The sequence below is a fragment of the Tetrao urogallus genome (assembly GCF_951394365.1).
Source record: "Tetrao urogallus genome assembly, chromosome: Z".
Classification (NCBI taxonomy): domain Eukaryota; kingdom Metazoa; phylum Chordata; class Aves; order Galliformes; family Phasianidae; genus Tetrao; species Tetrao urogallus.
The window spans coordinates 22,869,319-22,895,129 of record NC_136816.1 but is presented as its reverse complement, the minus strand read 5'-3'; the positions used below and the strand labels follow the sequence as shown (position 1 = coordinate 22,895,129).

The window sequence follows — 25,811 nt, the reverse complement described above, 5'->3', positions numbered from 1 at the left end:
GGATCTGGAGCTCAAGTGATCTTCTGCTCTACACCTTCAGGGCCAGTAAGGGACACTGAGCAGGACTGGAAAGCACGAGCAATGAATAATTGGGTCGGAGGCTGGTGTCAAGCCAGGAAATTTGGGTTCTTTGATCATGGGGCAGTTTACTCAGCCCCTGCCTGTCTGTCTGTGGAACCCACCTATCTCAAAGAGGGCAATGAATACTAGCACAGGAGCTAGCAGGGCTTATTGAAAGAGCTTTAAATTAGCTACAAAGGGGAAGGGGACAAAACAGGCCTCACCAGAGATGAGCCTAGGGGAACAATGCTTGAGCTGGGGGTGAAGTGCATCCACACCAATGCACGCAGCATGAGCAACAAGCAGGAAGAATTGGATGCAATGTGAGTCAGGCTAATTATGACCTTGTTGCTATTACTGAAACATGGTGGGACCACTCACATGACTGGAGTGCTGTGATAGGTGGCTACAAGCTCTTCAGAAGGGATAGACGAGGAAAGAAGGGTGGTGGTGTGGCCCTTTATATTAAACACTGTTTCGAGGTTGAAGAGCTTGGGGTTGAGAATGATATAGTTGAGTGTCTGGGGTAAGGATCAGGGGGATGGCTGTAGGGGTGATATCTTGGTGGGGGTCTGTTACAGACCGCCTAATCAGGATGAAGAATTGCACAAAGCATTCTATGAGCAGCTCGTGGAAGTCACACGGTCACCAGCACTTATTCTCATGGGAGACTTCAACTTCCCTGATATATGTTGGAAATATAACACAGCACAGAGGAAGCAGTCCAGGAGGTTTCTACACTGTGTGGAAGATAGCTTCCTTACGCAATTGGCAGGAGAGCCTACCAGCGGTGGTGCTCTACTAGACCTGGTCTTTGCTAACAGAGAAGGACTGGTGGGAGAAGTGAAGGCTGGGGACTGTCTTGGGCAGAGCGACCATGGAATTGTAGAATTCTCCGTTCTTGGGGATGTCAAAAGAGTGACCAGCAAAACTACTTTCTTGAACTTCCAAGAAGGCGCTTGTAGCGCGGGTCCCTTGGGAGTCGCTTCTCCAGGGTAAAGGGGCCCAGGAAGCCTGGATGCTCCTCAAGATGGAAATCGTAAAGGCACAAGAACAGGCTGTCCCTGAGTGCCGTAAGGCAAGCTGTGGGGGAAGACAACTGGTGTGGATGAGCTGGGAACTACTGTTGAGACTCAGGGAGAAAATCAAAAGAAAAACTGAAAAACTGGAAAGAAAAAAACTGAAAGAAAAAAGAAAAATTGAGACATAGAATGAATAATGTGACAACAGAACTTTGAAACTTCTGTCCTGGAAATCAAAATGAAATGAAAGAAAAATGTTTCCTTAATTTCAAACTTACTTTTCTAAATATGTCAGACTGACTTTTTGGTGGAGTAAATTGTTTTTGATGGAATAAATTGTTTTTGATGATACATAATTTTTTGTATATTTTTGCTCAAGCAAAAAATACATCATCTGTGCAGAATCAGATTCCTGTACTATACTCATTACTTCACATTGTTCTCTTTTGAAAGCACAACTGACTCCTTCCTTTTCAGATTGCTTGTAAGCTGAAATCTAGTTGATGCAATATGCTTTGAAATATTCTTATTTCATGCTTTCTAGCTTCCAACCATGTAGATTAAAATATACCACTATTAAAAGAAAGAGATCACACTCACTTGTACGTCCAACATAATTTCATTAAGTCATAGACTTCCACTGGACAGGCTTCAGGACGTTCCATTCGTTCTCCTCTTTCAATCATCTGTGCAACTTCGCCGCCTTTCATTCCCTGGAATAGGATGATCAGAGCAGTCTTCTGAGTTGCATATGATTACAGTACATGTTAGTATAGTATAAAACAAAGAGAAGTTTGGAGTTGAACTAGGGGCTGTCCTTTGACTTGTCTGTTAGAACAGATGGGTTCTAAAGCCTTATTTGACCTATAGCAACCCTTCCACGCAGGAAAAAATAGGTGATGGTTTGAATTTGCTCTACATTTTTATATTAAAAGAACTGACAGAAAGAATTACTCACTTTATAGGGCTTTTGCCCATAAGAGAATGCTTCCCACATTAAAACTCCAAAGCTCCAGACATCACTTTTGCTAGAAAACTTGTAGAAATTCATGCATTCTGGAGCATACCACTTGACTGGCCATTTTCCGTGACTTTGTGCCTAAAATACGGAATAACAGAAAATAAGAGAAGCAGACTTGAGACAGTAGCAAGTGGTAAACAACACTCATATTCACAGAAGCCAATTTTACTTGGATTTTCGTGTGTTCATACTAGCATTTCTGATATAGTCTGCCTTAGAGAAATTGGCAACAGCTTCTTCAATACCATTACAAAATTATTCCTAATCTCCCAAACTCAAATAAAGCATTGGAATTAATGCTGTGGTAAAGCAAAGCTTAGTTAAAGGACCTAACGTCATGTTTGTTAAGCTCTGTCAAATGAAGATTTTTCAACTCTTACAAAAGAGATACCAACTTAGCCAGAAGGAGTCTTGAACCTTTATTTCAGATTGAGTCAGTGCTTTATTTCAGAGCACAGTAACTGCTTTGTGACAAACTGCAATTTGATGACATCATGCTAAACGTGCTACAAGAGTGCAAACATCAGACCATATTGGCACAGTGCTATATCTATTGAGATAACCCTAAAGCATTTTTTGAAGTTGTGAATGGAATGAGCCTTTGATACCAGATCTCAACCCCCTGACAAACTAGGCAAGCTGGAAGTGATTTAAGATGCTGCTGTCTTTTCTGGCAGCAGTTACTGTTCCCATAGGAAGGTCATCAGAGGGAAGTATGTGCTTGCTCCTCCTCTGCAGTGTTTCGTGGTCTGGCTTATTGGTTTTAAACAACTGATGAAAGAAAAGGCAGTAGGATAGAATAATTTTAACTGTAAGAGCAATATATAGGAAAAAGAGATGCATACACTATCAGAGGCTTTAGCTCCCATTTGCCTCACTAAATGTGGCACTTATTTTAGTATCTGTTGCTGCATAAAGATTGTGGTAATTTAAAATAAAGCTGAACAAAATTTACCTACGTCAAATGATTATTTCCCACCTGTACCCCTTCGACAAGCTCCCCAAATCTCATTTTGTTATTTAGTTAGACAGATTGCCAACCTGTATTTTCCTTTGACATGATGCAAACCAAGTGCTAAATTAGTATTTGCAACAAAGATAGTTTCAACTGTTATGGAAGGAAATATCTCATTTCCACAGTAAATTTCAATCTTCTAATGGTAAATTTACCGAAGAAATAAATAAATAAGGGACTAGCTTTTCCCTCCCTATTCATCTCTTAACTTTGATCACACACTTTGAAAATTCATGATTACTACTAGCAGACTATAAAATATTTAGTGTATCTCTTCCTTTCAACTTTTAAACACAATTGCTCTTAAATAAAAAAAATCTTAGGCTATATTAGTAAACAGCTTTGACAACTTGTGCAAATCTTACCTTGTAATAATTTTCATCAGCACTAAGAGCCTTAGATAGTCCAAAGTCACTGATTTTGGCATAATGCTGGGTGACTAATAGCACATTCCTTGCAGCCAGATCCCTATGTACAAAGTTATTCTCCTCCAGATATTTCATTCCCATGGAAACCTGATGTACAAGTTCTGTTATATTCTTTTCTGTGATGTGCCTGAAAATCATAATTGAGTCTTTAAGAGGTCTGTAGTTCATTTTCATTATTTTTCAAGGAGTTCAAATACAAACTTGTTTGCGCACATTACATACATATATAAAATATATTAGTAACAAGATCCATTTGCGTTTAGCAAAGATTTAATTAGAACAGGCAACATAAGGATGTCTTGATCATATCAATAAACTGTGATCATATCCATAAAGAACATCTAAAAATTCTTTTATTCAAAATGCACTATCTTACAAAAATATTTGACATTTAGGAGACATTTTCAATATAATTATGTCCCAGTGAAGATTATCTATAATAGCTAATTATTACATAAGATAAAAAGACCTTCCTCTTGTTTTTTTCTACCCCTTTGGATAAGTACTATGAAATGGAATCAAAGCTTACACACCTATTTTTTTGCAAAAACTTGTTCAGTGGCCCAAGTTCAGCCATTTCCATTACTAACATCCAGGCCTCTGCTTCACATATACCTATCATTCGGACTATATATGGGTTGTCCAGTTGCTGCATTACATTTGCTTCTCTCAGTAACTCATCCTTTATGGCCGGATCATTACTCTCGTTCTTAAGAATTTTTACAGCCACTGGCTTGGCCCCCCTGCAAAAGAGAATCCCCTGGGATTAGTTGCTGAAAAATCTGCATGTAAATTTATACAATCTCCAAGTTATGTATCTGCACACACAGTTCAAACAGTGATAAAAGATAGAACTGAATACTTGGACAGGAAGGAATCTGACTGCAATGGGAATAACTCTCTACCAAATGATCAGAAGCAAAAGAAATAAAATGGAGAGAACGAAAACTAGAAGTAATTGTTAAGAAGTCTAAACAAGTCTGAAAACAAAATTATCTTTCCCATTCTAACTAGTCTTAACTAATGAAAGTGGAAGGATTTCCAAAAAGGTATCTGTTATGTTGAGAGCCCTCAGAGGAAAAATTATAAGGGCTTTCTCAGCACTGATGTGTTTTGGACCTCAGACAATGCAGCACTTGCAAAGCCCCAAGGCAAGTGCTCTCACCTGCTGAGAAACTAAGTCTCCTCCTGCAACCTACCGCACCGATGAGATGACAGAGCTTAAATGTGAACAACTACTGATAAACAAAACTACAGCCCTACAAATCCCCTCAGAAAATACCGAGAATGAAAATTCCTCCTTGATTCTGAAAATCTGGGTTAAAGAACTGCCTCCAGCTTTAATTGGTGAAAGCATATACATAAGCTTCCATTTAAGCAACATACTGGTAACAGTTTATTATGAAGATGCATGAATAGTCAGGTGACTTGACTTCTGCCAGTATAAACAGGGTCTGTTCCTACTGTAACTCCATGATAAGAAAGGCCACAACATCTTCTGTCTGTTTGAAAATCAACGTTACAGCTTCACGAAACAGGTATTCATCATACTATTTTAGGTGAGAATCCATTCGCTACAGGTAAGCTGTACATGGCTCTCTACACTATCTCACACAGAGAGACTGTGCAGAACAGTCACATGAATGCCCACACAATTTCTGGAGAAAGGCACAGAGCTTCTTACTCTACTGTAACTGATAGCAGAGTCATAGAATCATAGGAGGCACTTCCCCACTTTGAAGACAAAAATAACAGCTGAGCAGTGACTATGCTGCCCTTCCCGGAAATAGAAGGAAACACTTACTTTTTCATCTTATAGAACCCTTTCTTTACAGTGCCAAAGTTGCCAGAGCCAAGTTCTCCTTCCTCTAGGGTTAACAATTTCCTATCAAGAGTGACATTTTTTGGTTTAATTTCATCTGGGTCAGCATACGGACTTTCATAAACCTCAGTGTCCATGGGTAAGGCCTCTCTCTGATCACCTGCAGTTCAAGGAATAAACAAATAAGAGATTATGTGAGACTATGTTGCTTGCACAGGTGCTATATTCAACATATCCACGCTCAGTGTTAACTGCTGCATCTTTGTATTTGTCTTAAGAAAGCATTATAAAAAAACCTCATACAGTCCAACTACACGCACTTTAGAACATTCTCAAAAAGAATGAGTTTTAGATGGTGACATCTTCTCACTTCTGAGCAATTACTTAATGTGAAACAAGGATGTTCCTTCACAGAAGGAAGGTTAAAGACATACTCTTCTCCTTAGCACTTCAGTATTCAAACAGTTCACTTCAGTTCTCAAACAGTTCTTCACACCAATTGCAGTATTTGCAGCTTTCCTAAAGCCTAGGCATCAGACTGGCAGTGTGAATTCAGTGAGGCACAATTCTCTTTATGAAGGGCAAGGATGCAGCTTTTAGAGTCAAGGAGGTAATAAACCTCCAACTTCTACATGGAAAAAGGGATTCCTGTTAAATCACTTTTATTATAGACACTGACATCGGGCTTGAGCTGTGACAGCGATATGCCAATAAACAATATGGCATAAAATACAAGCAAGTAAAGAAGAAATACGGGTTGTGGTAAGAGCTCTTGTATAAAGAAAAAAGGTGGTATTTGCATAATAAACTTTTGCCTACCTTTCTCTGCTTCTATTAGACCTCTTGCCCTTTGCAGTACATAAGGATTAAAAGGTGTTTGGTCATCAGATGGGGGACCAATAGGTGTCTGGAGCTGTAGCACACAAATAGAATTTTTAAACTGAGCAAAATATAGTAAGTTAAAAACTTTTTTTTTTTTTTTTTTTCCAGAAAATTATGGCATGATTGCAAGAGAAACACAGGTGAGAATCAAAGAGTAAGACAGAGGTGAAAAAAAAAAAAAAAAAAAAAAAAAAAAAGCTTATTTAATTATTGAGGTTATTGCTTGAGTAAACATGCAGGCCAAATAACACACACATTGCTGCATCTCAAGAAGTTACAGGAAATATTTCAAAACATTAAATCTGTGAGAAGTAACTGGAATAGGTCATGCACAAATCTTATCCTGCAGATGTTAAATTTGTATGCAGTTATAAATCCGCCATGTAACATTATAAATCTAATTTCTCTTTTCCCTTTTGTCTTTCTCCTCCCTCCAAGTTATCTCCAAGTTATCTCTCACCATATCTGGGCCACAGAGGAACTGCCAGAATGAATGAAAAAAAAATCCCAACAAACCTGTTGGGAAACCAACAAAACCAAAAATCTCATGGATGTTACAAAGAAAATCCAATTGAAAGAAAAGAGGGTAAAAGAAAATTTAGTAAGTTTGAATAACTGAATATCATACAGTAGTCTGTTTGTCTTTCTAGTCTGAGGAGGAGAAAATGACCCGATCGCTAGTATATTTGAACAACTGATTCACTATGAAGCACATAGATGACTGTAGCAGAAGTCTGCTCATTCTGGAGTTGCTGGCCAGAAGGATGACTCTTACACAATAAAGTGCAGAAGAGTGAAATTTATTTGCTCTATTTTATTGTGAACTGGAAGAGAACAGTTCTAAGAATAGAAAATTACAGAAATTACTTTTTCAGTTCAGTACTTCAGTTCCTTTCACAATGTAAAAACTTTTGTGATGAATGATCTCATGCTCCCCAAAGGAGTGCATCAAAAACATAGGTTCAGACATCAATAAGAGTTGCTCAGTTCTCATAAGAAATAAAAATATATTGTACTTGCAAAAACCTGGATAGGGCTATTTTTCAAATATCCAAATGTTGATTTCTTTATCTTTAATAACTGAAGCTTTCTGTGGCATAAATTCCTTCCTGAAGTAGTTGTGGTTTTCAAGTAATGAGAAACAGAGCTTGGGAAATGTCTAGGAGTTAATTATTGTCATTTTATCAATTGGAAGAAGCTTTTTGATCCAGGAGGTAGAGAAAATTAAATCATAAAACGTGATCTGCCCAAGTGGATGAAGCAGAAGAGGTTTTGCTACTTGCAATTTACAGCAAACCAGAAGAAGGAGACAAACTCCGCAAGATTCTGATTTGTTGGGATGGGTGTGGTGGTGGCATCAGAGATGGTAAAATTTCTGACTGGCCTTATTCAGTCCTGTGGAACAGTGTTGAAAAGGCAATTTACTGTCCGGGAGGCCAGCAGAGTAGTGATACAATTCTGACATAGGTCAGGGATAAAACTGATTAGCCAGCTTCAAGAACAAGGAGAAGAATGCTAAGAAACAAGATTCATTCTTTCTCCTACTCCTGTTTTTCTAGTGTAGCAAAATCTTGCCAAATCTGCAACTTAAAATCTGCACTTCCAAGGCTCAAAATAACTCTATTTGAAGCACAGGTCACATGCTTTGTTCAAAAGAAAAAGAAAAAAAATTTAAAAAAAGATCACTTAAATTAGATAAATATATCTAAATATTGCAGAACAGCAAGGCAGAAACTCTTTCAGAAGTTCAAAAGGCACTGGACAATTCCTCAAACTTAAAAAACACAGAGGGCATATGCTCTCATAGAATACTAGAATGGTTTAGGTTGGAAGGGAGATTTAAGATCACCAAGTTCCAACCCCTGCCATAAGCAGGGACAACTCCCTCTAAACCAGGTTGCTCAAAGCCCCATCCAGCCTGGCCTTGAATGCTTCCAGGGACGGAGAAATTCATAACCCCACCGGGCTACCTGTTCCAGCATCTCACCACCCTCACAGTAAAGAATTTCCTTCTTATATCTAGACTAAATATACCCTCTTCAAGTTAAAAACATTTCCCCTCATCCTGTCAGTACCTGTCCTTACAAAAAGTCCCTCCCCAGCTTTTCTGTAGACCCCCTTTGAGTACTGGAAGGCTACTATAAGGTCCTCTTGGAACTTTCTCGTCCCAGCTCTACCAGCCTGTCCTCGTAGGAGAAGTGCTCTACCCTTCTCATCATCTTTGTGGCCAACTTCTTAGTACCAGCCCACCTATCAAGCCTGTCTAGGTCCCTCTGGATAGCATCCTCTTCCTTTTAGGGTGTCAACTGCAGCACTCAGCCTGGTGTCTTCTGCAAACTTGCTGAGGGTGCACTCAATCTCACTGTCTATAACCCTTACAAAGACATTAAATAACACTGGTCCCAACACTGATCCCTGAAGAACACCATTCACCACCCATCTCTGTTTGGACACTGAGCTTTTAACTGCAACACACTAGTGCGACCATCCAGCCAATTCCTTGTCTAGCAAGAGGTCCACCCACCAAATTCATTTTTTCCCAATTTGGAGAGGATGATGTCATGCAGGACTGTGTCAAACGTTTTTCACAAGTCCAGATAGATAATGACGTTTTGCTCTTCCTCTATCCACTGATAAATTAACTCCATTGTAAAAGACCACCAAGTTTGTCACACATGACTTGCCCTTGCTCAAGCCAAGCTAGTTACCACTAATCACCTTTTCCTTATTTTCCATATATGTGATTAGGACTACCTAAGGACCAGAGAAGTAGTTAGATGTCTCTGGTTTCAGGCTTGGTGTATGAACTGACATATTTTTCACTGGCCAAACAACATGATGTACACCACATTTGTCTCACAAGTAGAAAATCACCTGTGCAGAACAGCTGGTAAAAATATTCTCATTAAAAGGTGTTGACTCCTTAAATGGGAAGTGTAGAGACATTTCCTCTTCTTTGTAATTCAAGAGCAAAACAAATGAATCTGAAATAATTTGATGATCACATCCAGGAACCGCACTAAAAAATGAGCGCATTAATTCCCATGCTTATAAATAAAACTGCAGGTATGAACTGGAGATAGCCCACTGACGTTAAATCTAACAAACTTTTGAAGGAATTTTGTCTCAGAAGGCTTCTACTGTTTGAAATAAGTGATAATATCTTATATATCATTAGAGGTAGTTAAGTTAACTAACAGTTACATAATTGTGGAATGATATTTCCTGTTTTGCAGCATAATTAAACGGCTTAACAAAGGCTTTTTCATTAATATTTTGGTTTAAACTGTAATTTTATGTTTCAAATGTATCTTTTCATAGCTTCTAGTAGTAATACAGGAATATTGGTTAGCACTCAGAAAACCTCAAATAGCATTCTCAACCTTAGTCCTGCCAATTATGTGTTCAAGGCACATAGCACCCTTCAGTCCTTTGAACAAGTTGTTCGAGCAGAAAGGCCAGAATTTCTCTCTTGCAATCAAGAGTAGCAGTCTTGACCTTGACCAATGGAGGAACGAGGTACTTATCTTTGCATGTACGGTGGTCTGAGTAATAGTACAAAAACCCCTGCCTTTTGAACTGTTATTTCAATTCAGAGTCCCTTCTGCCCTATGCTTTAACAGCAGCAAGTTTAATTGTGCAGGTCTTTCTGAGAAAAGGAGCTTTGCCTTATTACAACCAAATTATAGACTAGGGGACATTCTTACCAGAATAGAGAATGAGTGAAACACCTATGGATTTGCTTTTACAGTTAAAACAGAAAGAGGAAAGTGTCTGCCAGAGAAATCCCTTAAAAATGGCACAGGTTATGTAACATCTTATGGTGTGCACACTGGTAAACTGTGAAGCCAGGTGTCATTTAGGATCAGAGGTAATGGCTTTAAGTTGTGCTAGGAGAGTTTCAGGTTGGATATTAGAAATAATTTCTTCTCAGAAGGAGTGGTGAAACTCTGGAATAGGCTGCTCGGGGAGGTGGTGGAGACGCTGTCCCTGGAGGTGCTCAAAAACATGTGGATGTGGCACTGAGGGATGTGGTTAGTGGACATGGTGAGGTTGGTTTGATGGCTGGAATACATGATCTTTTTATAGGTACTTTCCAACCTTAAAGATTCTATGACTCTATGATTTTATTGTCATTTTATGTCCTCGTACTAGACCTCTATATCCCATGAATGCATTTTTCAGCTAGTGTTTAATTTTAATTGGTTAAAATTCTCAGATGCACATTCTTGCCACTCTTTCCTTAAAGAAGGACTGGCCATACAGATGTAGCAGTCCTGTGCTAACACAGCAATATCCACAATAAGAGGAAAGCAGAAGAGGCAGAGTTTGCACTCAAATGCAGGTTCTTTTGTAGTAGAAAGAACATCACTTTCTATTTAAGGATAAGGCCACAGTAGGATAACCCCTCAGGAACTATGACAGCATCTTGTTGAATGAGATCTACTTATTGTTTGTTTTAAAATATGAATGAAATGGCACAAATTACTCTAAATCTCATTTTTACAGTAAATATTTTTATTTCATGGTAGAGATTGTATTTATGAAATTAATCTGTACAGTAAGTGTTATTTCTTTTCATGTTCATAATTCTGATTTGCAATAACCCAAACGTATATGCAAAACCACAAAAATAATTTTATTTTGCCAAACCAAACTGTGTAGCGAAATGCAGAACAAAGGCCTTAGTAGCAAAGTCCTCAATGAACTTTGGATAAAACTTAACAGTAGCCACTAGGTGGCACAAGGTCACTTATACTTTCATCAGAAAAGACAGTTTTATGAGCAAAGAAGCTGGAAAAAAAAATGTTCAGAGTGCTAAAAATACACCTAAATAGCCAGTCTGTGAAACAAATACATATTTTATAAAAAGTCACACAGAACCAGCATATTTTTCAAGTCTGAGAAAAATATAACATTGTAAATTTTACATTTTACTGTCTGAAAGGTTTTGATGCAAGAAAAGCAACCTAAGTAACCAGGTGTAATAATTTAAAGTCAGCTTCGTGTTTGTCCATTTTTCTGAACAAAGCCAAATCACAACTCTCTTATCTAATATATCACAGAATCATAGAACGACGTGGGTTGAAAAGGACCACAACGATTATCTAGTTTCAACCCCCCTGCTATGTGCAGGGTCATCAACCATCAGAGCAGGCTGCCCAGAGCCACATCCAGCCTGGCCTTGAATGCCTCCAGGGATGGGGCATCCACAGCCTCCTTGGGCAACCTGTTCCAGTGTGTAATCACCCTCTGGGTGAAAAACTTCCTCCTAAGATCCAACCTAAACCTCCCCTGTCTCAGTTTAAAACCATTCCCCCTTGTCCTATCACTATCCACCCTCATCAACAGCTGTTCCCCCTTCTGTTTATAAGCTCCCTTCAAGTACTGGAAGGCTGCAATGAAGTCTCCCCAGCGCCTTCTTTTCTGCAAGCTAAACAATCCCAGTTCCCTCAACCTTTCCTCATCAGATAGAGCCCTCTGATCATCTTAGCGGCCTCTTCTGGATCCTCTCCAAGAGCTCCATGTCCTTCTTGTACTGGAGGCCCCAGGCCTGGATGCAGTACTCCAGATGGGGTCTCACAAGAGCTGAGTATAAGGGGACAATCACCTCCCTCTCCCTGCCAGAGATATATATTTTAATATATTTTAATCAGGATTATCAAATACAGTATAAGTAAAAAAGACTCTCACTCTGAAAAGCATCTCTAGGGCTTTTTGTGTTCATCATTTTTGTTACAGAGCAAATGGCATTGAATAAACAAACAAGTAAGCAGCAAAATAAGAGATTCACAGAACTACTTCTATGTAGAAAAGGGGCATAAAAGTTATTCTTAGCATAAAAAAAAGCCTGTTTAAACCCCCTGCTATGTGCAGGGTTGCCACCCGCCAGACCAGGCTGCCCAGAGCCACATCCAGGCTGGCCTTGAATGCCTCCAGGGATAGCATGCTTCACAAGTGTACCAACTATTAAAAAGCATGATTTTCTGTCCACAGAACATTTTTACTAGCACCAGACTTTTTCCTTTGACTCCCTCACATTGCCTTTCCCATTCTCCCTGATCTTGCAACACCTTACACTTGTTTAAATGTAATTAACTTCAATGCATAACAAGATTTGTGCACAAGTTCTGTAGGAATATATTTTGTGTTTGTTATTAACAAACTGTGGCCCTGAATGTCTTCTGTCAAAGTTTAGTGAACAAGCCAATTTTCTAGGAATTATATTTTCCATTAGAAATGTCACTTTTTTTTTTTTTTAAGTGACTACTCTGTGAAATATATTTTATCCCTCATGGATTTTTTGCAGACATGTTGAGAACAGTACTAATTCTACATTTTGGGATGTGAAAAATTGCTTCAAAATAGCCCAATTTTCAAAACGTCTTTAGAAATTGTTTAGTTCTATAGAATTAAGGCTGGAATTGTGCAGATGATTTGTAAAGAAGGCAGCTTACAAAACCTGCACAATCTGTTTGTTAGTAGTCAAGACACACATTTAGTAATAGCAAGCAAAAAAAAAAAAAAAAAAAAAGAGTGAAATTAGCCAAGTGTAAGTCCTTTTAACTCAGTTGATAACCTAAAAAGACTGTATAAAGCACCTTTTTGCTGCCAGCCTTTGGAAAGGTGTACGATTTGATTCTTGAGATAATTCCACCTCTTGCCCAACTCTAGAAACCACAATGTCAAAGAGGAACAGTAAATGTGCCAGAAAAATTACTAAAGGTATATTACAAAACGCATGTAGTATACAAGAAAAAAAAACACTCCCAACATTTCTCTCATATATGTCTGGTAAGTGCACATATGAAATATCAAACAAACATAGTATATGAAATCTTAGCAATAAAACTGATTTAAACTGTAATATTCTTAACCATCTTGAATCTGTACATATGCCTTATGAGAGAAAGCACTGAGACCTTAGCAGAAGTGAGCAAACTGGAAACACCTGTGATGTTTCACTTTCATCTACCACTTTGTTGGTGCATTGTCTGTTCCTGTCTGATCTCTTACAGCTACCACATCCTCTGAAAAATTGCTGCTCCCATGCTGTATTCTGCAGATGATTATTAGAATATAGGATCTTGCACTTCTTCTTAATAAAATTCATTCTGTTTTTTTTTTTTTTTTTTTTCCTTTTTTAACAAAACAACTTAATTTAACCTTAATGGAAGTAACCTAAGTAAAAAGAAGATACAAATTTTGTGCATAAGGGTTTGTAATTTTTCTGTGTTCTTTTCAGGATACATTTCTGTTTTTACAAACTGAATTCATTATATTTCAGGTTCTGCATATACAAATATCTACGCAAGTGGTCATAAGTGAGTTGCAGTTTTTGCACAAATTTGTTCATGTATGACAACCTGGCAATATTAACTGAAGTCTTTGAGCTCCCTAAATAATAATATTAATTTGATTTTTTGACTTTATATATTTATTTCTCTTATCCGTTGTGTTTTTTTCTTCTATCATGGCAAACCTTAAGTATAATGACTACTGCTCAATTCTGAAAATATGCATGTGTGATCAAGCTCCTTTATGTCAACCATTTGCCAGAGAAATACACATTCAGGGTTGGAAGTGATCTCATACAACTGTGACTACTTATAAGCAAGGCATGTAGTCTTGACAAACCACCAGGGCCCCTTCTGAGTGGAAAGAAGTAGGCACTTACGAATACACAGTAATGGATTTTATGCTCAAGTGACTGCTAGGCAGGTTCTCTCTTTTCCTTAAAAAAATCCTCAAAAAACAAGCCTTCAGGATTTGTTAAGACTGGCTGCTCTTTTGAGTTGATTTATGTTAGGCAAGATTAATCACAACTTATTAGCAAGTCTTTTACCTGTAAAGCACAAGAGTCATTATTACTGTAATACACTGATGAAAAATAGAAGAATTTGGCCCATTTACTTTCTTTTGTAGTATTCCTGAACTGAATGTGCTTGCTCTGCCACTGTAACTGTGTATATGCTAGATTATATGCATGTGGCCTGTCTGGTGTGCTTAAACATCCCATTCATACTCATAAATGACATAAATCCAAACGTTGGGACATTTGAAAAACAGCACCTACTTTGACTGTATAATTCCATTACTTTAAATGGGTGCCTGACTTTCAGAAACAGATATGAATATGATTGCTCATGGGTCCATGGGGACTCAACAGTGAAATAAATTAAATTGGCTTTTTTGAATGAATTTTTTTTTTTCTTGTAATGTGGGACTACATGAACTGCAGAAATCCATCTAGAAACTCAAAAACTGGATATATTTTATGAAGTGTCTGTCTCCAGTAAAATTCTGGCATAATGTCAAGTCCTGAGGGCCTTTATACAGGCACTAGATTTTACAGCTTCTTATTTGGTATTTGGAACTCAGTTTGTCCAATTATATCTGTTCAGTCAATCTGTAATATTCTTTTTGTGACCTTCTTTTCATATCCTTCATATCCTTCTATTGATACTTTCATCTGAAATTGTTTGTTTTCATTGTAAACTATTTGTGAATTACTAGCTTACAGGTGCGGGTTCTGCTGCTGTGAGGACAGACTGGCTCTTCAGATTGCTGAGTCAGAAATGCCAGGGAAGGGGAACTGCGTAAAACGCTTCATGCTCAGATGCATACTCAAAACCAGACATCACACTATATGGCATTTAAAGCCATTTCCCTATCTGAGAAGACCTGAAACAATCATTTTTGTTGTGACAAGAGGATAAGTGGCTATGGAGGAGATTTTAGAGTAGACAACTCTACGTACACAAGCTGGGTGCCATAAGAGAAGCAGGCACAGTGATTTTATGCTCAGCTCTCACCCCCACAGACTGGAATGTTGAAAAAAGAGAATAAAACATCAGTGTAATTGAGGGCAATATGGTAGCTGGATTCTGCATATGGCACAGGCATGAAGCTAGAGGCCACCTTGAAGTAACTAAGCCCTACACTGTCAAGACAGCAGCATCTCCGCCTCCTCTGTTGTTCTCCTTCTATTTTTCCCTCCTAGATTTGAATTTAAAAATGCCTTTGCCCTTCCCAGGAGCAGCCTCAGATATGTAGGGATAATATGTAACAACTGGGGGGGGGTTCAGTCTGGAAAAGACAGCTGCCTTTTTGTGAATCTTCAGTGTTGTGCAAAGACAGCAGTTAATGTGCTCTCAAATCTCCTTTTCAAGTCTCTGCTTCATGTCCAGTCATTCAAACTGGTGTCAAAATATAATTCTGGACCAGGTATTTGCGCACTCAGCCCCCAACCATTAGGTGAGACCCGATGTGTAAACTATGTGGTGTGGATAGGCAGGCAAATTCTTAAGTTGACTCGATGACGTTGAGGCTCATTCCAACCTAGGCAATCCTATGATTCTATGAAAAAGCTAGATGATTAGGCCCTCCAGGGAGTGGTGAAACAACTAAGATGAACTCCCTATTTCAGATTAGATTAACTACAGCTCAATGAGAAGGCGTGACATATCACTCCTCAGATGGCTCTTGTAATCAAAGGAGTCTAAGAGTGCAGAGAATTATAATCACAAATGGGCACGCTCACTCATGAAAATGTCAATGAAAAAACTTGCTTTAATTTCACTTCACAAGGAATCAAACCATCATGCAAAACTGGATGTTAACTACAAAGTAAGGAAATATCTGGCTTTACTCAGTAAAGTGAACCTTCATTTTTGCTTCAGCTGCCAATATCTTGAAACGTGTTTTAAATAGTATTAGTATCTGTCCTCCCAGTGTTGATACCGTCACTAAAGTACTTGACCCTTAATGTTTATTTTACACATGAAACATACTGATTTTCACATACATTATGTATATAAAATAGATTCACAAAATTAAATGCTTAATAGCTAAGTACAAAAATTTTATGAAAGCAATAGGCATAATAAAATATTTTAGGCTTATTTTCTATCTACTACTTACAAAACAATCCCTAGAAAAATAAGTTCACTCTAACAGTATAAACATTAGGATTCCCAGATGATTATGTGACAATAAGCTTGTTAAATTTATTGCTACATCACCACCTACCTTAGAAGGGGTTCCAGGAAGAGGACGAGTGTCAAAAGAAGAGTTATCTATAAAAGAATCAAATGTGAAAGATACTGGAAAAGATAAGAAATGTACCAAAATAATAATTTACATGAAAGACCAACTTTTTACTTTCAAATCATACTGCAGCATTTCTCTTAGCTCATCTTCTTAGATTCTGGCTTTAATATGCGTCACTCACACTATGGTACTTACTGCCACAAAGACATAAGTACATGCACTGCCTTAATAATGACTCAAAGGAGTGTAAAAAGTAAGAGCAAGTATGTTCAGCACAGCTCTAGCTTTCAGTTAGAAAAATAGAAGGCAGCTCTTATAGAGAGAACACTGCTTCTGAAATAGAGGAGTCAGACAAGGATCAGAATCAGAATCACAGAATGGCCCAGGTTGGAAGGGACCTCAAAGATCATAAAGCTCCAACCTCCCTGCCACACACAGGGCCACCAACCTCCACATTTAATAAACCAGGCTGCCAGGGCCCCATCCAACCTGGCCCTGAACACCTCCAGGGACAGGGCATCCACAGCCTCTCTGGGCAGCCTGTTCCAGCACCTCACCACTCTCTCTGCAAAGAACTTCCCCCTGACATCCAACTCAAATCTTCCCTCCCTCAACTTAAAACCATTTCCCCTCATCTTGCAGTTATCAACCATTTCAAAGAGTTGATTCCCCTCCTCTTTGTAGGCTCCCTTTAGGTACTGAAAGGCTGCAATGAGGTCACCCCACAGCCTTCTTTTCTCCAGACTGAACAAGCCCAGCTCCCTCAGCCTGTCTTTGTAGGGGAAGTGCTCCAGTCCCCTGATCATCTTCGTGGCTCTCCTGTGGACCCTCTCCAACAGCCCTCTGTCTTTCTTGTACTAGAGGCTCCAGACCTGGAGTACAGGTACTCCAGATGGGCCCTCAGAAGAACAGAATAGAGAGGGACAATCACCCCCTGTCCCTGCTGGTGACTCCTCTTCTGATGGAGCCCAGGATACCATTTGCTTTTTGGGCTGCAAGAGCACACTGCTGGCTCATGTTAAGCTTTTTGTCTATCAAGACCCCCAGGTCCTTCCCCACAGGGCTGCTCTCAAGGACTGATCCTTCCAGTCTGCATGGGGATTCCTCTGTCCCAAGTGCAAAACCTCGCACTTTGCTGTGTTGAACCTCATCAAGTTCACCCATGCCCACCTTTCAAGCCTGTTGAGGTCCCTCTGAATGGCATCCCTTCCTTCCACAAAGGCAGCAAAAAGGAAGTGAATGCGATCTCATTTGTGTAAACATACATGGCGCATGACATTAAAGAAGAAACAGGTCCAAGACTGCATGGGACCTCAGGATTCCTCTAATCCCCCTAGACATAAGTGCCTCTAGGCACTGTAAGTGGGTGGCATTTTAAATATTCTCTTTTTCAGTATCAGGTGCAGTGAAACTTTTGTCTCACTGCACCCTATCCAAATGCCTTAACCAGCAGTGCTGGCATGCTGACATCTCCCTAACGTGAAGTGTGTTGGAGGAGTGTCAGGACGAGCAACTTGGTAGCACAGATAGACAAAGCAAAACAGAGTGCCACTTGAAGTAGTAAAGTGCATTTTTGATCTGATGTTACTTTTAGACCATCTGGCTGTCATATCCTCCCATAAAATACAGGATCTGCTTCCAGCCTGCATGATCTGGTGGATTTCAACTCACTTGAAAATTTAGTATTTCATTTTTTTTAAATCTAAATTTAAATTACATCTATGACAATCAACACCCACTCAGTTTGCAAATGCAAAAAATGCACCCATTTTTAATAATCTATTTATGCTTTACAAAGCAATAGAAACAACTTACCACTTTCTGAGCCATGTCGTGGACAGGGAATGGACAGAACCCTTAATAATCCATCCGGTTTGTATGAATAATGCTCAACTAACTACCAGAATGAGAGAAAAAAAAAAAATAAGAGAGAAAGAAGAAAGAGGGAGATAACAAAAGGTAAGAGAGGTGTAATTGACTGTCTCCTAATCATGTGCTTATGTGCAATAATCCATATTTGTTACACCAAATGATCACAGAATCACAGAATTGTAGGAGCTGGAAGGGACCTTGAGATTCCAACACCCCTGCCAAAGCAGGCTCCCTACAGCAGGTTGCACAGGTAGGCATCCAGGTGGGTCTTGAACATCTTCAAACTCCACAACCCCCCTGGGCAGTCTGTTCCAGTGCTCCATCACCCTCACTGTGAAGTTCTTTTTTTTTTTGTGCTGAATGTCCTATGCTTCAGTTGTGGCCATTTCCCCTTGTCCTATCTCCACACTCCGCTGAAAAGAGTCTCAACTCTTTGCCTCCTGCACCTTAGATATTTATAGACATTGATCAGATCCCCTTTCAGTCTTTTTTTCCTCCTGAAAAGCCTGAACAGATCCACGTCACTCAGCCTTTCCTCATAACAGAGGTGCTCCAGGCCCTTTATCATCTTCACATCCAGAACCTTTCTGTGGGTATCTTTAGACCATCTTTACTTTTCTCTAGCAGACGGGTGTATTTCTGAAGGGATTTTGTGGCTGAATCTGGAACCCAATCCAAGAACTGGATTTGTGAGATGCTATATTCTCCACCTGGCTATATTAACATCAATTTCTAAGCTCCAAATAAATTACTTATTTTTAAACATCTGAGTTTCATCTCTTTTTTTTTTTTTTTTTTTTTTTTTGTGGTGGTGGGTTTTTTTTGTAGATTTTTTGTTTGAAAGATGCTCTCTTTGGCCTCAGGCTTATAATGGTATGTAAACAGTTAACATATATATATAGCCCCAGTAGCTGTGGACTTTTGTGTTCCTGTATTATCCTATCCATGCTTTTCATCATTACATCACAGGAACATGACTCCTATTTTGGCACTAGTGCATTTGGGTAGGAAGGAGGGGGTCTGCACATGAAAAAAATAGAGATGTTCAAAAAACTTGAACATTAGGCAAGCTGCTTAAAATTTCCAATAACTCAACAGATATGCAGGATATTTACAAGAAATGCTAGAAGTTAATACGCACAGGTAAAAACTTGTTTTTTAAATTTATGACTCACTTTTTTTTAACTAAAGTTTTAAGAAAGGATACAGAACTCTTCAAGGCTTTTACTTCCTTTAGCTTCTTCAACCTATCCAATTATTTCTCCAGTTTTATTATCAACTATGGCATAGTTAACTATCCAGTTCTCAACTGTTTTATTTTAATAGAATTCAGACATCTTGTTGTGGTAATGATTACAAACTACGTTTGTTCAGTCTAAAAAGTAGGGAATTTCAAAGTTAAATAGTGCATTATGTGTACAGCATGCCAAATCATCCCATGTGTTTCTTAAAATTCTGCTTACATTATTACAAAGGACATAAGCAAAACACTGTACCTGGCATAACTGTTATTGTATACAGTATGTCTCTTACAAATTAAATTAGTCTTCCGTTCTAGAGAATGTCCAGTTAACTGAATAATGATTACAGCAGTTTAAAACTCAGTGAAGCTGCAGCATCACCATTTAAAAATGATTGAAATCTTTACATTTACTTAGCTTTCTCCACTAATGAACATTTTATTTGTGTAGGAAGACCACAAAAGTAGTAAGGAGGACAAATAAACTGCTTTAACATGCTGCTATTTAGCTAAAGACAGCTGAAGCACAGCAAAGTAAATGAGACTGCCTAACTGGGTAAAACTGCAACGTGATGACAGACAGTCAAGTGATTCAAATTTAACAGACCTGCCAGAGGGTGTCAAATCTTTTTCCATCTGGTATGGAGAGCTTTCCTGTCTTATCTCTGTCAATACGATAATGCAGTACTTTTCCATCATTCAGCAGACACAGGGCATAGGAACCATTGCTGTCCCTTTCTCGGATTCTGTAGGATTAAGAGAGAATTTTAGGGTTACTCTTTACTATCAATGAGGAGTTGAGTTGAAGATGCTTTTTAAATTCACCTTTTCCTTTAAGCTTTTGAATTATAAAACAGCAAAGCCTGCACAGCAATTTCAGAAGACATTTTGTTAAACCATTCATTCATTTCTTAGTGTCATTTGTTTTCAGATAGACTTCTGTAATGCTTCTCTTTTTTCTCTTAAAAGTCATCATATGACAACAGAAAATCCATGATGTGGAGCTCTGTGCTAGGCAGCTACAGAACACTGTGCAGTGTACACTGTGCTCTCTGAGCTAGGAAGCACTTAAAAAGCTCTTGCATTAAGGCCTACAAAGCCCATGGAAATCCATTTTGTGTAAGAAGCTATACTTCAATCCCATCCCAAAAAAATATTAAAAACAATAGATATGTGTATTTATTAAAATAAGATTATCTTTTGAAATTAACAGATGACTGCAAGGGTAGAAGGCAAAATACTAGAAGAAGGTAAGGAGGAATATATATAATGGGATTTATTTTTTCTGTAATAAGCTTCTGTAACTGAAAATTGTACATTTCTGTAATCATTAATTATAATTTCCAGAAAGACAATAATGCTTTGTTTCTGATTTCACAAAGAATTCATGTGAAAGTTCACACAGTATTTTTTTACAGATCATGTCTAAATTCCACTAGGGAGAAATAACTGCATATAATACAAAATAATTCCCTAAAATTCATATGTATCCAGGATGATATCCTGCTTTCAGAAGATCTGAGATGCCTTTACTGTGCTGAACAATTGTATACTCAGGGCTAGTTCACACTGAAACAAGATGTCTGCTAGTGACTGCATCCAGAGTAAGAAAGAATTTGCTACTAGCTCTATCACAGTTGGCCTAGCATTATTTTAGTTCAGACAGCAGCTTTTACTTAAAACTGCATGCGGTCAGTTGCTGCTGACAGCAGTACTGAGACAGCAGTAGAGTTAGCTGAAACTTTTCTGGAATATTTTTTTTCTCCTATGAAAAGCCCTGATTCAGCAACACCTACGTTCTCATTTTCAGTGTGCACAGAAAGGTGCTCTCTCTCTCCATTGAGTTTGCCTCCTTTCCTCTTCATGCTCCCCACTGATGCCCACAGCAGGGGGCTTGAAAATAATCGATCTTTAAGGTCTCCCCCAACTTATGGCATTCTGTGATTCTATACTGATCAGTTCTGACAAGGTATGGAGTGACCTGCTTGACCACTTGATTTCCTAAGGCAGTGTGGGACACTGGAGCAGCTCAGTAATTTCCCGTATCAATGGAGCCCAGATTTGAACGACGCTCAAGATTTTCAAAGTGTTCCTCAGACAGAATTGAGAAGGGTATTTACAAAATCCTGTTTTTTGCAAGAGGAAAGACCACTGAAGACCACTCAACTACATCTATCTCAGATTTTACGCTGAAACTGACTTTATTTGTCACTATATACATCAGCGGTTATTATCCAGAAAAAGCAAGCATTAAATTCTGTTCCTCAGTCTCTCAACTCTGAGCTAAAACTCTGTTTTACCACCAATGCAACTATTTTTCATGAAGAGTGATTTTTGTTGCTGAAGATGTGAACAAGACACCAGCTAATGGTAGAGGGAAGTAGAGATTCTTTTTTTCTGAAACCAAAGTAACTTGCATGCTGTTTCCAAAGCAACTTGAAACACATCGTGGTTTTTCATGACATGCAGGTGTTTTCTCAGCATGCTGATTTCCTGTGCTTACTGACCAGTGGAGAACAACAGGTTCTGCTAAAATGAAGAATGACTTTTGCTTTGTCTTCTTCTGAGCTGCTCCTAGCGAAGAAGACACATACAATTCAAAACATGTCTGAAGAACAAAACAGATTTAAACTACAAAATACTTCCCAAGTCTGAATTTGGCAATCACATCACTTAGTTATCCAAAAACTGCTCCCACAGAACTTATCATTACAGTTCAAACTGAAAACTTTTCTTCCTCGGTTTATTATCATAGGACAGATTTCACAGTTTTATCACGGTCTTGTAGACTGTGATAACAGCTGCATAGGTTAGGCTAGCCATCTAGGACTGAAGCTCAATATAGAGCATCCAGTATACTACATTTATCATAAAAAACTGAATCAAATAAAATAGCTGCTCAAGATGAAAGTCTGAAACCTATTCAAATGAAAATCAGTATTTCCACATTATCTTGATGCTGACTGAGCTACTTACAGTCATCACATCAGTTTTGGGGGCTCTCTCAAATGCAAATTTGATTCTATATAAAGTGAGCACATTCAGAGTTCAAGTACATTCAGAAAAAAAAATCCAAAATTAAAACCATACTACGTGTTTTAATGTGCTCTGAAGTTAAGCATGATATTTTTCACTCTCAAATACAAAATGAAATAAAAAAATCTTCTTTAAAAAAAGATCATTTTTTTTTAAAGTATTTTTACAAAGAAGGAAGCCAACAGTGAAATATCAAGCATTCTTCCCCTTCATGCCATCATAGCTAATTATAAATCTGAATAAAAACATAAAGAGAGTAAAGAAATAACATAGAGGGAATAAACAACACGGCCCTTTCACACACTGACATAAGCCTGAAAACACAACAACTTCAATGTGTGGAAATCCAAATTCACAGATATAATAAAGAGAAGCATTAAAGCATTTGATGCTTGCTTTGATGCATATTCAAAACAGGAATTTTAGAAGTAATGGAGAAACTCAAATTGCTACACAATGCAATGCAAAATAACTTTGATTTTAATTTTCCTGAGATCAATGCTTGGGTATTTCTTATGCTTTTATGTCTGCAATCCAAATAGCAATTACTATTTAGAATATCATTATAAATTCTGTAAATAGCTATACATCCTTTCTTTTGGTGGAGTCTATGTCTTTCTTGGGAAGCAATCACAACAATTTTTGCCTCAATTTTTTTGCTTTCACGTGAAAAGCCAAATGATCTTTCTTTATAAATGAAAGAATCTCTGAGGGTAAAAAGAAAATTAAAAAATACTATTGAACATGTCTCACTGACCATATAGAAAAAAAAAGACAGCATTCTAGAAGAGAATAATAAGGGAAAGCAATTAGCTAAATGCTTGCTTTAGGAATGGTATGAAATTAATGTCACTGATATATCCAAGGGCATAAGCAAGTTTCTTCTTGGTACTGTTTCGCCTTCTCAGCTTCCCTGATGCCAAAGATACTGACATTTCCCACTAAACATGCAGACACAGCCATTCCCTGCTTGCCTGTCCTTATGATCATCTTTCTTGTAATGTTATTCATATCACTGTTCTTCATTTTCACTTCAAAAATCTGCACCACACTGAACACACTGCAAATCTGAGGACAATATGTAATCTGTAAAAGCATCACACAAAGGTGAAAATGGACTGACTGCAGTCTTCTATTAAATCACATTTCCTCCCCTCTCTAAGAACACATTAAAAACCACTTCAGAAATCATAGAATCATGGAATGGTTTGGATTGGAAGGGACCTCTAGGATCATCTAGTTCCAAACCCCTGCTATAGGCAGGGACAACATGCAGCCTTCTGATGTCAGCATACTTCAAAATTCAAGCCACAGGCTATTGTTATTGAAAATGGAATGCAAAATTTTATTTCCTTGTAAGAGTATTGAGATTTTCTGCAAAATGATGGGACAATTTGGCAAGCAGGACTGTATCATCATTGTCTATTTTGCTCACATTTTATCTTATGTAACCATGCCCAGTTCTAATTATGGATACAAACACAGTAAGGGCAGATGCACTTAAAAAATGCTTTACAAGGTCAGGTGAGTGGCCCACCTTGCTCATTCACCCCTTAGTGGCAAATGCCCAGAGGAAGATATTAAGAGTAATATAAATACAAAAAGCTACAGGTATCACTAACACTTGCAAAATGTTGCAAAGTGTTGCAAAGTCTGAGCAGGACTTTTGCTCAGAAAAAAGAGAAGTGATTGCTTACAGATAACTGCACTTCAGAACTTCAAATCGCTGGTGACAGTGCTGACTGTTCTGACTTGTTAGAGGCAGCTTGGTCCCTAGAGGTCATGAGGTGCCATTCTGAGTAGTGCTGTGATCCACTTACATGATCTACACTAGTCCTGTATGCTTTAGAATGTTTAAATACATATTAAAGATGGTTCTATGACACTAAAATAATGGTAAACTTTTCACACGTTATATGAATTACATATGGCTGTGGACTGATATGAAAGGTTTATAGAGGGTAATCTGCTAATTCTGTAATGTCTTAGCCACATTTTCCTTAAGGATGAGCTTTTATGTTTAACAGTATTTCTGAATATTATTTATCTTCCTTCAGCTCCAGAATTTTTGATTCTTAACACATAAACAAGAACACGTACAATTGAAGTTCTCACCACGAATGACAAAGATGTGCCAAAAGCTATCTCACACTTTACTGGAGTTGTAATTGCAGGGAAAGCTAGTATTTCTTATACTGTTAGCCTGTACTTACTAGCCAAATTTAGTTCATTTTTCTAATAGTTCATGTACATATGCACTCACATTGATAATACTAACATTATTAATAATAGCACTAAAACCAGTAATATTATCTGTGATCACCCAGACAGTGCTGATCACCATATTCTGTAATTATACTTTCTACCAGATAAGGTCGAATGAAAAACTAACGCTTATCAAAATTCTGACAAGAGCTGGAGTCCTCTACAGCATGAAAAGTAATGCTATGAAGCCAACAGAGGTTTGAAACTTAATTTAAATCCTCTTTTTTGAGTTGCTATTCAGCTCATTTAAGGGACATTATATTTTCTTTCCATTCTTCAAAATTCTGCAGCTGGAATGGCAATCTTTTTCATAAGTATTCCTTTTGGAAAAATTGGGCACATCTTCCAATTTTATGTCATGTCATGGTTTCTGTATTTGGATTTGAAAACAAACTCTATAGCACTCAAAGAAGCAGTTATTCCTGTGAATAGGTGTGACAAAAACTTTAAAAAGACCTCTGAAAATTCTTTAGCAATATATTCACAGATAGCTCAGAACTCTTCCAGCAACTTGAATGAGTGGCAGTTATAGATTTATGATGCTATTTAGGGCATTTTGAAAGGCAATTAGAAATCTTTTCAAGTATTTCCATAATTATTGTGTATAGACATCTGGATTTAATAATCTTGTAGTGATGCAAGAAACTGCTATGAGTCTAAGGATTAGATGGGGTCTCATGGAGATCCCTGCAATGGTTTTCGCTGCAACAAAAAGACAGGAGATTTCTGATGTGATTACTTTTTAAAAGGCTTTGAAAAAGAAAATACAGAAGTATTACAGCCTCCTAAAATTTACTGTCTTTTCCAAAATAAAGAAGTTAATATTTGTAATATGCCAGCATTATTTCAGGCCTACCTGTGGCCTTGATCAATTCCACAACTTTTCAAAATCTGGTTTCCATTTATTCTCTGTGACTGCCCTCCAGTTCCTCGCTTAACAAGTGACTGTTTAGATAGTAAATATTTCTAAATTTTACCCTTCAGTCACCTATTAGGCTTGAGTGTCTCAATCAGTGTGAAAAAGAAGTCCTCGAGCAGCTACATTCACAAGCAAAATTCTCAGTGTTCAGTCCTCAGATGTAAAGAAGATTCCAA

General features: G+C 38.0%; 1 protein-coding gene across 2 annotated transcripts in view; it reads right to left on the bottom strand.

Annotated features, from left to right (window-relative positions):
* Positions 1-25,811, bottom strand: part of SYK (spleen associated tyrosine kinase) — a gene marked incomplete at both ends in the record, with an annotated part of 33,168 nt that overhangs the window by 2,512 nt on the left and 4,845 nt on the right. The window contains 10 exons of one of the 2 annotated variants that reach the window (XM_079548737.1): positions 1,683-1,795; positions 2,041-2,181; positions 3,484-3,673; positions 4,080-4,289; positions 5,351-5,528; positions 6,188-6,281; positions 12,853-12,921; positions 16,283-16,329; positions 18,119-18,200; positions 20,023-20,161. In XM_079548737.1, coding sequence (XP_079404863.1) covers positions 1,683-1,795; positions 2,041-2,181; positions 3,484-3,673; positions 4,080-4,289; positions 5,351-5,528; positions 6,188-6,281; positions 12,853-12,921; positions 16,283-16,329; positions 18,119-18,200; positions 20,023-20,161 — 1,263 coding nt within the window. The remainder of the gene's footprint in view (positions 1-1,682; positions 1,796-2,040; positions 2,182-3,483; positions 3,674-4,079; positions 4,290-5,350; positions 5,529-6,187; positions 6,282-12,852; positions 12,922-16,282; positions 16,330-18,118; positions 18,201-20,022; positions 20,162-25,811) is intronic. The other variant, XM_079548738.1, reaches the window with a different exon arrangement.